This window comes from Petaurus breviceps, unplaced genomic scaffold (genome assembly GCF_028583685.1).
Source record: "Petaurus breviceps papuanus isolate PSGF00001 unplaced genomic scaffold, PetGlider_PUasm1.0 90919, whole genome shotgun sequence".
NCBI lineage: Eukaryota > Metazoa > Chordata > Mammalia > Diprotodontia > Petauridae > Petaurus > Petaurus breviceps.
Genome location: NW_027187378.1, coordinates 10,134,918 through 10,148,620, shown reverse-complemented (window position 1 = coordinate 10,148,620; position 13,703 = coordinate 10,134,918). Strand labels below are relative to the sequence as shown.

General features: G+C 41.0%; 1 protein-coding gene across 2 annotated transcripts in view; it reads left to right on the top strand.

The window, feature by feature from the left end:
* RRBP1 (ribosome binding protein 1) overlaps window positions 1–13,703 on the top strand; it is a 120,094-nt gene that overhangs the window by 17,489 nt on the left and 88,902 nt on the right. For both annotated transcript variants that reach the window (XM_069075458.1, XM_069075459.1), the window contains exon 2: window positions 3,955–6,022. In XM_069075458.1, coding sequence (XP_068931559.1) covers window positions 3,976–6,022 — 2,047 coding nt within the window. In that variant the 5' untranslated portion in view covers window positions 3,955–3,975. The remainder of the gene's footprint in view (window positions 1–3,954; window positions 6,023–13,703) is intronic.

The following is a 13,703-nucleotide window of genomic DNA, read 5'->3' as shown; positions in this document are numbered from 1 at the left end:
GCCTAGCCATCCACCAAATTATTTGACATTTAGATTGTGGCAAAGGCTACTTTTCATTCAGAATTTTTAAAAAATTGATGTTCTTATTTCAGTATATTATTTCTTGTGACTAGGGCTTTTAGTTTTCTTGGGAAGGATGGAATAAGAAGTAGTAGGGAAAAGATTTCTTTTTAAAGTAATTCTCTCCATATTCAAGTCAGATATACCCATTTGTGTTGCTATGAAGTATAAATTTGCATGGAAACAATCCTTTCTAAATTTCTTCCCCACAGATAATATATTTTAGCATCCCCCCTGTTTTTGGAGTGGGGAGGCAATGTCCCTGTCTTTCACTTATGTAGGGAATTCCCTGGAAACCCTTCAACTTAAAGTTTTTAGTTTAAAAAATTTTAATAAAAACGAACATTTTTAGTTTTTGGTTGTATGAACTTTGGCGGTTAAAGGATGTGATTTGCCACAGTCAGCGTGTGTCAGAGCAGAACTTTTGGGTCCCTGTTTTCCTGATACCTGAGGAGTGCTTATCCTAGTTTTCCAGGGTGCCCCTCCTTAGTGTCTTTATAGCACATTAAAATGAAATAAAATTAAAGACAAATTTTCCAAGCTTTGCTTTTATGAACAGGTTTAGAAGATAAACAGAGCTCCATAGTGTTTTGCAATAGACACAGTGTGTCCACCGTAAAGAGCGCCAGTTCTGGCCCAGAGAACCTATGTTAAAATCCCACCTTTCATATTTAATAGCTGTATGACCATGGGCAAGTCACTTGGCTCTTTTGGAGCATAATTTTTCTCATGTGTAAGGGAATTGGACTGGATGGTCTCAAACTCTTTCTGTCCTTATGTCTGCTTTCTGGGCCTCAGTTTCTCCAGCTCAGTAAAATGAGGGGGTTGCTCAAAAAGACCTCCAAGGGCCCTGATCTTTCTGATCTTTGGTCCTATGGAATTCTTAAGACCTGGTGATTTTGGTGGGCATGTGAGTGCACCACCAAAGCTTATTAGAAAAAAAAAATTGATTTATTTCTGATGGCTTGATCATTGGTGACACATGAGATAACATAAAGTACTTTGCAGACTTTAAAGCACTATATGAATGTCAGTAAATTCTTGTTGTTATTAATTTAGATTAATGGTATTATGACTTCTGAGAGTACTTTCTAACATTCTTTGATCCTATTATCTTTTGGAGAAAACAAAGGGAAAGACTTTGGGGGATTTAAATTTAAGTGGAATTCTCATTTCTATCACACTTTGATGTGTTGATGGATTGTGATTTCCTTTTTGGTAGCTGAAAATAAAGATACTTTTGAGAGGTCCTTTTTAAGATCTGGTAGATTTATCCTAAAGAATGTTGTGTGATATAAGGTCACTTAGCCTTTGAAAACAGTAGGAAGGTCAAACACCCCCCGCCCCCATCTTTTTCCTCAGTTGCTCATTTGTTTATTCTAGGAATGAGCAATGTGCTAGTTTGATTATCTAGTTTCTGACTTGCATATTTTATTTATAGAAAGGCTAATTTATGACAACCTGGTTTGATTACTATTAACTAGGGAACCCTTGATAGGAGTCATGTTTTCAATAGAATCATGGACAGAGTTCCAATTTGTTTGAAAACATGAGTGCTTTTTTCTCTTTCCAGAATGCATTTGCATTTATTATAGTTGGGATGAAGGCTTAGACTTGGTATTTCTAGACTGATAGGTTACAGTATATATAGAGAAAAGTAAATATGCAGCTCCAACAAATTAGAAAGCATGTGTTGAAAGCATGTATGCCAAAGGCTTTGAAATAATTTTGTCAGCCCTTCCTCTCATCTGTCTTTATTAGAAATTAAGAGAAAAGTAGTGCTTTTATAGTATATCATGAGATTTTGGGGTGGGGCATACATGTAGGATTATTTTGGTGTACTAAAAATAATACAGTATTGATATATTTTAAAAGTTTCTGAAAATCATTGACCCCAAAATTATATTTATTTTGACAATTCCTTTGTGATGAAGTTTGAATATTAGAAATGTATAATTTGTTTTTCAATCCAATGTATCCATGCAATGAATGCCATTATAACATAGTGGTTTCTATAGCAAAAGTTATTTGGGGTTCCTTAGAAACAATGCTTTGTTGATGTGGTGAAAATTGGTTCATTATGTTTGTGAAGTGTTCTTCTGATTCTTGTTCACATAGCAGAAGCTAGAAAGAAAGTATTTGATTCCATGTTGAGAATGGTCAATCCCTTCATCAGCAGTTACCCTTCAGATCATTCCCACCTCCAGCTGTTGTATATTGCACAGGCATTATAACCATCCCACAGCCCATCATAATGTAGCACACAGATGCAGGCACTTGGGAGGTGGAAAGTTTAGGTGTGATATCTTCCTCATGCCTCTAATGGGTTCAGCATGTCTCTTTACTTAACAGTTCACTACAGTAAAGTTGGGTTTAGTTTCTGTTTTGTGCCCTGACTTCTGCATACTAGGAATGTGATAACAAGCAGTGTATTCATCATAATGAAATTCTGTCACCTGAACAAAAATTGCATAGATACTGGACAGAATGATGGAGTTCAGTGTAATTGCTCATGTGTAATTGGTGGAAGTTATCTCAGTTTATGAGCTAAAATGATGGTATTGGATTTTCTACTGTATTGCCAGTGAAACTGCCCTATATGCTACCTCAGGAAACAGGTAATACAAAACTTAGACATTGTCTTGGGATATTGTTATTTGAAATGCTTTGCCAACCTTAGAGTACTATGTAACTGCCATCTACATCTACTACTGTTACTACTACTACTGCTGCTGCTTCTACTGTGATGTCTTGTAATCATAGAATCATAATATTAGCACTAGAAAGGACCTTAGTGTACATGTGGTTCAGTACCCTCATTTTTATATATCAGAAACCTGGGGCCTTAGAGAGGTAAATTGATTTTTTTTAATTAAAAAAAAATGAAATAATATTTCATTTTCCCCCAATTACATGTAAAGACAATTTTTAATATTCACATTTTTAAAATTTTGAGTTACAAATATTCTCCCTTCCTCTCTTACTACTCTCTTCCTTAGGATGGTAAGCAATTTGATATGTTATATATGTGCAATCATGTTAAAGCATATTTCCGAATTAGTCATGTTGTAAAAGAAGAAACAGACCAAAGAAAAAAAAGAACATGAAAAAAATAAAGTGAAAAATGGTATGCTTTAATCTGCATTCATACTCCATCAGTTCTCTCTGAAGGTAGATAGCATTTTTCATCATGAATCCTTTGGGATTGTCTTTGATCTTTATATCCCTAAGAATAGCTGTCATTCACAGCTGAACACAGTTTATCATCATACAGTATTACTGTTACTGTGACCATGTACTCCTGGTTCTACTCATTTCACTTTGTATCAGTTTGTTCAAGTCTCTCCAGGTTTTTCTGAAATCATCCTGCTCGTCATTTCTTATAGTATGTAATCTTTTTTGGATCACACATTTGGTCCCTGTGATAGAAATGAGGCCCTCGGTTTTGGTAAGGTAGTATTTTTTCACAATTCCATTGAAAAAGGTTTCTGTCTTAGGGGTACAGGTAGTATGTTACCCATTTTTGAGTTGCAGGAAGTGGAAGTACAGAAAACATGCTTAGATAGGGCTACACTGTAAGTCAAGGTACTACACCCAGAACTGACATTTAGAATTTTAGTCTTCCTTGTCTATTGGATGCTATTGTTGGTATCCTGAATAGTATTTGGGGCATCTTTGCTTTAGCGCAGTATGTCTTCCAAATGTACCTTAAGGATTTTCTAAGTTTTGGGTCCAGGCTCTATTTTATAAAGAGGAATAATGTGGACATTATTCTGAGTTTGCTTTCTTTACTTTTTATTAGTCTGAAGCTAGAACTAGTGAGAACTTGGTAGGGCGGGTGAAACTTTGCACTCATCTCTGAATTAAGCTTTTTTGTGTGTATGTGTTTGACAGGTAAAAGAAAGTCAAGCCGGGATGGATATCTATGACCCCCAGACCTTGGGAGTTATGGTGTTTGGTGGATTCATGGTCATTTCAGCCATTGGAATCTTCCTGGTATCCACCTTCTCCATGAAGGAGACATCTTATGAAGAAGCCCTAGCCAACCAGCGTAAGGAAATGGCAAAAACTCATCATCAGAAAGTGGAGAAGAAAAAGAAGGAGAAACCTGTGGAGAAGAAGGGACGAGCAAAAAAAAAGGAGGAGAAACCCAATGGGAAAATACCCGAACCAGAATTGCTTCCCAATGTAACTGTCATCTCCAAAGACTCCATACCTGAGAGAGGGGTCGTGATGGCTCCCATTGTGGTAGAACCTATCACTATCAAGCCTTCTAAATCTCCAGTGACATCAGCAGCAGTACCACCACCAAAAGCAGCAGCAGGGCAGCCAACCAAAGGAGCAGCAGCGGCAGCATCACCTCCGCCAACAAAAGCAGCAGCAGTGCAGTCAGCTAAAGGAGGATCGGCAGGAGCGCAGCCAAACAAAGCAGCAGCAGTGCAGCCAACTAAAGGGGCAGCAGCAACAGTGCAGCCAGCTAAAGGGGCAGCAGCAACGGTGCAGCCAGCTAAAGGGGCAGCAGCACAACAAGCTAAAGGGTCAGCAGCAGCAGCGCAACCAGTTAAAGGAGCAGCAGCAGCAGCGCAGCCCGCTAAAGGGGCAGCAGCGCAGCCCGCTAAAGGGGCAGGAGCACAGCCAGCTAAAGGGGCAGCAGTGCAGCCCGCTAAAGGGGCAGCAGCGCAGCCCACTAAAGGGGCAGGAGCACAGCCCGCTAAAGGGGCAGGAGCAGCAGCAGTAGTGCAGCCCGCTAAAGGGGCAGCAGCGCAGCCCACTAAAGGGGCAGCAGCGCAGCCAGCTAAAGGAGCAGCAGTACAGCCAACAAAAGGTGGAACAGCAGTGCAACCAAACAAAGGAGCACAACCATCGAAAGGAGCAGCCCAACCAATGAAAGCAGTGCCACCACAAACAAAAGGAGCAGCAGCACCACCAGGAAAAACTGCAGCTGTGGCAGTGGTACCATCATCCTCAGTGGAGCAGGGGACCCCAGCGCCCTTAGGGAAGCGGGCAGCACGGGCAGCAAGGGCAGCAGCAGCCCAGGCGGCAGCGGCCCAGGCAGTACTGGTGCCACCAGCATCCTCGGAACGGGAAGGGGCAACGGCACCAGCACCGTTAGGGAAGCGGGCAGCACGGGCAGCAAGAGCAGCAGCAGCAGCACAGGCAGCGGCAGCAGAGGCAGAGGCAGCAGTGCCAGCAGCACCAGTGGGGCAAGGGGCAGCAGCACCAGCACCGCTGGGGAAGCGGGCAGCGCGGGCAGCTCGAGCAGCGGCAGCACAGGCAGCGGCAGTGGCAGAGGCAGGAGTGCAGGCAGTAGCAGCAGCACCAGTGGGACAAGGGGCAGCGCCAGCACCATTGGGGAAGCGGGCAGCACGGGCGGCTCGGGCAGCGGCAGCGGCGGAGGCAGCAGTGCAGGCAGTACCAGCATCACCAGTAGGGCAAGGGGCAGCAGGACCAGTGGCATCTGGAGGACGGCCTGTAGCAAAGGCGACTCGAGCAGCAGCAGAAGCCCAGGCAGTACCAGTGGTGCCAGCATCTCCAGTAGGGCAGGGGGCACCAGCCCCAGGAGGTCGAGCAGCAGCGAAGGCAGCTCGAGCAGCAGCGGCAGCAGCAGCACAGCCTGCTGTACCAGTAGCAGCAGTGCAAGTAGCACCAGTAGCAGCTGTGGTAGCAAGTGCCCCTGTACTCTTACAAGGGCAGCCTGCTTCATCCCCAAAGGAAAAGAGGAAGAAGGAAAAGAAGGTGGCAAAGGTTGAACCGGCACCCAGCCCTGTTGTGAGTTCCATGCATGTCCTGTCCTCTAAGTCCTCAGTGCTTGAAGCTGCTCCCAAAGAGGTCCCTGTGGTTGCTGTTCCTCCTGTTGGCACAAAGACCAATGCCCCAAAGGCAGAAGTTATTGTCAACCATGAGGAGGCAAAGCATGAAGCCCCATCGAAGAAGAAATCTTCCAAGAAAAAGAGTGAGCCAAGTAAGCCTCTGATTTCTTTATCAGACTGGATTAATAAACTGTCCTAGTGAGTTAGAGAGATGTCCTAGGTTTTCCATTCATTAGAGCTCTTTATAAAAGCCCTAGTAAACGATGAGGGTTAGTGGTGTTATGTTTTCTTGCATTTAGTGTTGAAAATGCACAATCCTTCAAATGATGTTTGATTATAGATTCACTTGTTGGGGGAGCAGGGAAGGGAAGTACTTTTAAGTTTTTAAAGGAGAAAGTTTGTGCAAATTTCTTTGGCAAGTTTTCTCCCTAATAATTTAGTGGGAGGGGAGAGAGGGTTGTAATTTGACTTTACTTGTTCTTGTGCATACAGAGATATGTCTAGAATGTTCTTGTTTCAGATTCTCTAAGTTGATTCCATAGCTACTTTGCTAAAAGTATTTTGACAGCCATTTGTTGAGATCTTTAACTGTGTTTTGTTTGAAATAAGATTCTCATAAGGAATATGAAATGTTTGGAAAAGCAGCAAGTAGTTAGGACTTCTCTGTCAGCTAAGTTTACCTGATATTTGTGTCTCCTTTATTTATGTTCACAGCCCTCACTTTTGAGGTTTCCAGCATCGTAGCAGACACAGTCACATTTCAGTTATACTATTCAATCTGTTTGCATTGTGGAATAAAAATTGTAGATTTGCAGAGTTGAAAAGGACTTCACAGGTCAGTCCAACGCCTAGTCAAAGAATGAATCCCATTTAGTGTTCTAGACAGATCCATCCTCTGCTTGAAGACTTCAGGAGTGGCAGGGAGCTGAGATGGCCCGTATGCTTTTTTGGAGATCTCAACATTTAGCCAATATTTTCCTCCCTAATAGCTTCTGCCCATTGTTTCTCCTAGAGCCAATCTGACACTCTTTCTCTATGATAGCCCTTCAGATAATTTAAAAATAATTTTTGGTGTCTGCCAAGTCTTCTGTTCTTCGGGTTTAATATCTTCAGTTTTTTCAGCCAGTGCTTTGTATGATTAGTTTTTAGTTCCTTCACCATCCTGGGACTCAGGTCACTTTCTCTATGTGCTTGCTCTATATTACTTTCATTCTGTACTTGTGTAGTTGGTGTTTTTTGAACATAAGTCTTGAAATTTAGTATGAATCTTACTTTCTTTTTCCTTTAGTTTACTCTGTCATCTTTTGGAACCCTGATTCTATCAGCAAGTGGATTAACTAGCCTTCTCAGCTTCATGTCTCCCGTAGACTTGATAAATAGGTCATTTTGCTTTCTTCCAAGTCATGGATTAAAGCTCTGTAGAGAGTTTAAAAATGATGACAGGGGATCCCAAAATCTTCCGGTATTCCACTAAGGATTTCTTCTGGGCTGACATTAATCTATCAATCAGTATCCAGGCACAGAATCATAGAATCACAAATTTTCAGAGGTGGAAGGGACCTCAGAGAACATCTTGTCTAACCCTATCATTTTATGGATCAGGAAACTAAGACTGAGATCTGCCTGTGGTTATGGAGCTAGTTAGTAAAAGTCAGATTTGGCTCTTTAACATGAGTTTTCTGATCCTCCAGTCTAGTGCTTTCTCTTGTATGCTATGCTGTACTCTTTGAATCCAGCTAGTCAACTTTCTTTTTTTAAAAAACAAACTTTATGATGTTTTCCAGGTTTTCTCCTTTCCCCCTAAAGAAGTGAAACTTCTGTAACAATGCTAAGCAAAACAAATAAACTAATTGACTGTATCTGGCAACAACATAAACCTCTTTTCATCATTTTAGTCGATCACCTGTCTGTCAAGAAGAGAGAAGCAGCAGTTCTCTAAAGTCAAGAATGATAAAAGTTCTAACGTCTTTAACTGTTACTTTCCTTATATTATTGTAGTCATCTAGATTTTTTTTCTGGTGGTTTTCCTCAGCATTCAATCAACCCTTTCTAAACCCACCTAACAGTCTTATTCAGTACATGTTGCTCTTTCTAGTCCATAAGGATAATATGAAAAGCTTTGTTAAATAACTTGCTGAAATCAATTAATCAGCCATCATTTATTTTTTTTCCCTTTTTGCTTTTTTGGAGGGCAATTGGGATTAAATGACTTGCCCAAGGTCACATGGCTAATTTTTTGTGTGTTAAGTGTCTGAGGTCAGACTTGAATTCAGGTCCTCCTGACTTCAGGGCCGGTGCTCTATTCACTGTGTCACCTAGCAGCCCCAGCCATCATTTATTAAGCACTTATTATGTGACAGGTGCCCTTCTAGGGATACAAGTACAAAGAAAAACAGCTTATATTTAACGGGAGAGGGGGATATGTAAGTATTTGCAGTATAAAAATAAGTGAAACAAAATCAATAGGTATAAAGTATTCTTAGAGGGAGGACATTAGTGATTACAAGGAACATGAAAGGCCCCATATAGAAGGTGGTAATTGAGCTGAATCTTAGAGGAAAAGAAGGACTCTGAGGCAGAGGGATACAGGGAATATATTCTAGGCTTGAGGGATGGCCAATACAAAAATATGGTGATGAGAGATAGAGTTTTGTTCGAGAGGAACAAAAACAAGGCCAGTTTGGTTGGATCACAGTGGGAAGGGGATATTGCCCAGAGAGACAGGAAAGATAGGTTGGGACCAGGTTATAAAAGACTTTTAAACCTAATTTGAAGGGTTTATATTTTATCCTAGTGGCAGTAGAGTTACTGGAGCTGGATTGATAATGGTCATATCTGCACTAAATGAAAAGTCACTTTAGTAGTTATATATAGGATGTCCTACAGTGGAGAAAATTTGAGGTCAGCCAATTAGGAGACTTTTGAAATAATCTAGGAAAGAGTTGATGAAGGCCCAAACTGAGGTGGTACCGGTAGCTGTGGGAATAGAGAGAAAGGGGTTGGTTGCAAGAAATATTGTGAAGGTAGAAGCAGCAAGATTTGGCAATTTTTTGGATATGTGTACTGAGGGAGAGAGAGAAGTTTAGTGAGAAGTCTAGGATAATACCAAGATTATGAACCGGTGACTGGAAAGATGTTGGTGCCTTCAGTAGGGAATTCTAGAAGAGTGGAGGGTTTGGGGGAAAGACGAGTTCAGTGTTGGACATTTTAAGTTTGAGATGCCTTTAGGTTGTCCACTGTAAACTAATAGGCATTTGGTGATGTAGGACTAAAAAGCTCAGGGGAATTGACTGAACTGGATATGTACAGTTAGGAGTCACCTGCATAGAGATAATAATTTATGGGAATTGATGAGACTATCAAGATTTGTAGAGAAAAAGGGTTGAGGGGTTAGAGGGATTGGAAGTCTTGAAGGGGATGAAGAATAGGTTTAAGAGACATAAGAGTAGGGATGTGGAGTGGTAGGAGGTTATGGTCAGGTAGGGGAATGTCAGAGTTTCTAATTAGGGAAGTGGAAAAAATGTGGGTAATGATGAGATTTAGTGTGTTATCATTCCTCTGTGTGGCTGAGGTAGCTGAAGAAGTAGGTCATGGGATTCAAAGAGGTTGAGGGAGCATCTATGTGAATATTAAAGTTTTTTATTATAAGGGTAGAAATTTGGGAGGAAAGGAAGATGGTGAGGTATAGGTACTAAACTCCTTGAGGAAGGAGGGAGGATGATTTGGGGGGGGGGATAGGGTTGATATTACTACTGCCACCATAATTTACACTTGATGGATTGGATTTAATGGAGTAAAGTTGCTGAGTAATGGAGTTAAAAGGGAGAGTCTGTAAGTGATGGTGGGAAGAAAGGAGTGCTTTCCAATTAGTGTATGTTGGGAGTGCGTGAGAGAAGTTAGTGCTGAAGAGGATAGTCAGGTCTCAGTCAGGCCTACCAGATGAACAGAATGTTAAATAAAGAGGCCCAGGATGAGGGGCATTTTGTTCACTATGGAATAAGAATTCCAGAGGAAAATTCAGATAGATTCACACTATTCTTCAGGTTTATAGTCTAGCAGCTGAAGAGAAAAAAGGAAATGATGGTAGTTTGGAATGACTTGTTCTTAATGAACCTCTGTTGGCTTCTAGTGATCACTTCTTTCTTTCCCAAATGTTCAGAGACCATTTATTTTAGAATTTTACCAGGAATTTACATCATGATCACTGGCCTGTTATCTGCATCTCTTTCTTTCCTCCTTTTGAAAATATGGATGATGTTTGCTTGTGTTCAGTCTTGTGACAAGGTTCCTGTTTGTCATGTGTCTTCAGAGATCACTAGCAACACATCAGCAGTCAGTCACAATCTGTGATTTCTTTTCAATACCTAGGGATGAAGCGAGTGATGTAATTGGAAGTATCTAAATGCTCTCTTGTCATCTCTTTATCTTGGATTTTAATTCTTTGTTAACCATTTTAAGAAAATGCTTTCTGGTTTGAAGATCATTCTCCTTGAAAGAGAAAATAGAAGCAAAATAAAATTGAGTAGTTTGGTCTTCTTTCTGTTGTCCATCATCTTGTCATCAAATGAAATTCTGTTTGTAAAGTACTTTGAAAATCTTAAAAGGACTATGCAAATATGAGTTATCTTCCCATCTTTACTGTATAGGGATTCCATCCATTTATCTTCCCCTTTCCTTGTTTTTGTCTTTACCATTTATCACTCTTAGGTCATATTGGGTTTTGGCCTTCCAAACACTATTCTTATTAGGATCTTGCAATAGGTATTTTAGGATATTTGTAAATAATGCCCTTTCAAAATCCAAGTTTGTCAGTACACACATAATGTCTCTGTGTAGCTACACTGGTCTTTTTAGACACCTCTCCCCACAGCACCCTTTTCTTCCTCATCTGAATCTCTTGTGGCTGTGTTGCCAGCATGTTGTTTTTGAGGTCTTCCCATCCCTCCTGAACAAACTTTCTTTTTAGGTTCTTGAGTCATCAACTGTTATCTGTTCTTTTGAATTCTTTGATATCATTCTCCTGTGATCCAACCAAGATTCTGGTAGCTGTTACCTACTGACCTTCAGGACTTGATCCTTTTTCTTCAGTGAGTTCAGTCTCTGGCTCACAGTCTTTCCCAACCCCTGCCCCTAATACTAGAGGACTTTAGCCTAAGTATTGATACTGCCTCAAACACCTTACCTTTCCAGTTCCTCAACTTAATCATTTTCCATGATCTGTTCCTCCACTCCACCTTAGGTACACACATGAGATAGGTCCGGACCTTTGAACATGCCATCATTCACAAGTCTTTCCTGAATTTCAGAGTTCATGAACTTGGACATTCCTTTATCTGATCATACTGTGTTGTCATTACACTTCCCCTTCTGCCTATCAAGTCCTAACTTTGTTCTTTAACCTCACCATGACCTCTAATTCTTCCATCCCCCAGTTCTTTCCCAGGCCATCATGCCTCTACCTGATGCATTCTCTTCCCTTCTCCATCTTGATGGTTTGGTCAACCAGTTCATCTCTAAACTTTCCTCTTTTCTTTATTCCCTTACCCCTTCATTGTATTGCTGATGTTGCCCTGCCAAGTCTCATCTTTGGATTATCCCCACCATCCACTGCCTTTGTTGATTCTCACATACTGCTTAATAAAGCTGGTGAAAATCACCAGTGTCTACAGAGTCCACTACAAAAATGTGTTACATAATCCCAATGGAGTCTTCACTGCTGCAAGGCAATCCTTTTCTGTCTCCTTGACTGACTCACTAGCCCATTCCCTGCAGTGATTTTTCCAAACCTTTTGTCTCTCCTTAAGCTTTCCATAGTCTCCCCTCCCTCATCTTCTCTGAGGGTGAGTACTTTGTCTGATATTTCATTGAAAAAAAAAATGAGCCCTTCACTAAAGCTCACTTTTATTCTCTCCTTTTCCTCTCATATTACTCAGTGGCCTTCTGCCACTGTCTTCTCCTTCACCCATCCTTCAGCATGCACAGGTGATCCTATCCCCATCTTCTCTGATAGATTTCTCCCTCCCCCCCCCCCCCCAGTCCAACTCTCTTACTAGTTTTCAGTTTTCCTTCCTGTCTCCTGGCTACTTCCTTACTACCACAAGCACATATGTACTACATTCACACTCCATCTTCAGAAAACCCTCACTTGATCCATATATTCCCAATAGCTGTTTGCCTCTTCTCTTTCTTTTTTAAAAATTTAACTTAAAAATTTTTTTAGTTTCAGTTCCAAATTCTTTCCCTCCTGCCCCTCCCCCACACATTGAGAAGGCAAGAAATATTATGCTTGTTATTTATATAAAGTCATGCAAAACGTTTCCACTTTAGCCATGTTGTAAAAAGGGGGGGGGGTTGGGAGGAAGCAAGAAAAATAAAGTAAATTTACTTCAGTCTGTACTCAAGATTGAGTTCATCAGTTCTCTCTGGAGGTCTCTCCTCTCTTTTGTGACTAAACTCTTTCAGAAGGCTATCTCAGCAGTCAGTGTCTCCACTCCTTCCCTCTTGCTCTTTTTGACTCTACAGTCTGGCTTCTGACCTCATCATTCAAATGAAAGTGCCTTCTCCAAAGTTACTAGTGATCTCTTGATTGCCAAATGGGCTTTTCTGAATCCTCATCCTTGCTGCAGCCTTTGACACTGTTGATCACCCTCTTTTCTTTAATACTCTCTTCTCTCTAGGTTTTCGTGACCGTGCTCTCTCCTGGTTCTCCTCCTACCTGTCTGACTGCTCCTTCTCAGTCTTCTTTGCTGAATCTTCATCCTGGTCACTTCCGCTAACTGTGAGTGTCTCCCAAGACTCTGTCCTGGGTCCTCCTCTCTTTTCCCTCTATACTGTGGCACTTAGTGCTCTCATCAGATCTCATGGATTCAGTTATCATCTCTGTGCTGATGTTTATACAGCCCTAACCTTTCTCTTAACCTCTCATCTCACATTGAGATGTTTATGAGACATCCAGTTTGAGATATCCAACAGGTAGCTGGTGCCTATTGGTTTTGCCGATTGGATGTCACATGGACATTTTAAACTCAGCATGTTCAAAAATGAACTCATTAACCTGATGCCCTCTCCTTTTCCTAACTTTCCTGTTGGTGTCCAGGTTTCCACCCTCCTCTCAGTCATCTAGGCTCACAACCTGGTATAGCATTCTCTACTCCTCACTCTCTTTCATCTGCCATATCTAATCAGTTGCCAAGTCTTGTTGTCCCTGTCTTCTTTCACGTCCCAGCTAAAATCTCTCATTCTACAAGAATCCTTTTGGGATCCGTCTTAATGCGAATGCTTATCTTCCTGTGACTTTCTCCAGTTTATCCTCCATATAAGTTCCTGGATAGTAGAGACTTTTTTTGTTTTCCTTTGTATCCCAGTATTTTAACACAGTGCCTAGAACATTGTAGGCATTTAATAAATGCTTGTTCACTTAACTTGACTTGCTTGTAAGGATAAGCTTTGTAATTTGGATTTGGAACTCATATATTTTCTCCAGCTGGATTCATGGCTTTTATGTTAACATTTCCTCTATTTTTCTTTCTTAATATCCTCATGCAAGTTTTTATGTTTCTCCTTAGATTTTTGGATCACTATATAGGAATATTTATTGTACGGTGCATTTCCCTATCCTTTCTCTTCATTCATTGCCATGTCCATTTCTGTTCATTTCATTCCTTTAAAATATCATTGATACCTGTAAAGTCTTTAGAGCCTTCATTTCCCTGCTGATTTCTCCATGATCCCTGAAGATCTTTTCTTAGGGGGTTTCCTGTAACATCTCATATCTCTGCCCTTGTGAGATGGCATTCCTCCCTATATTAATTATATCAAGTCATCCTCTATACT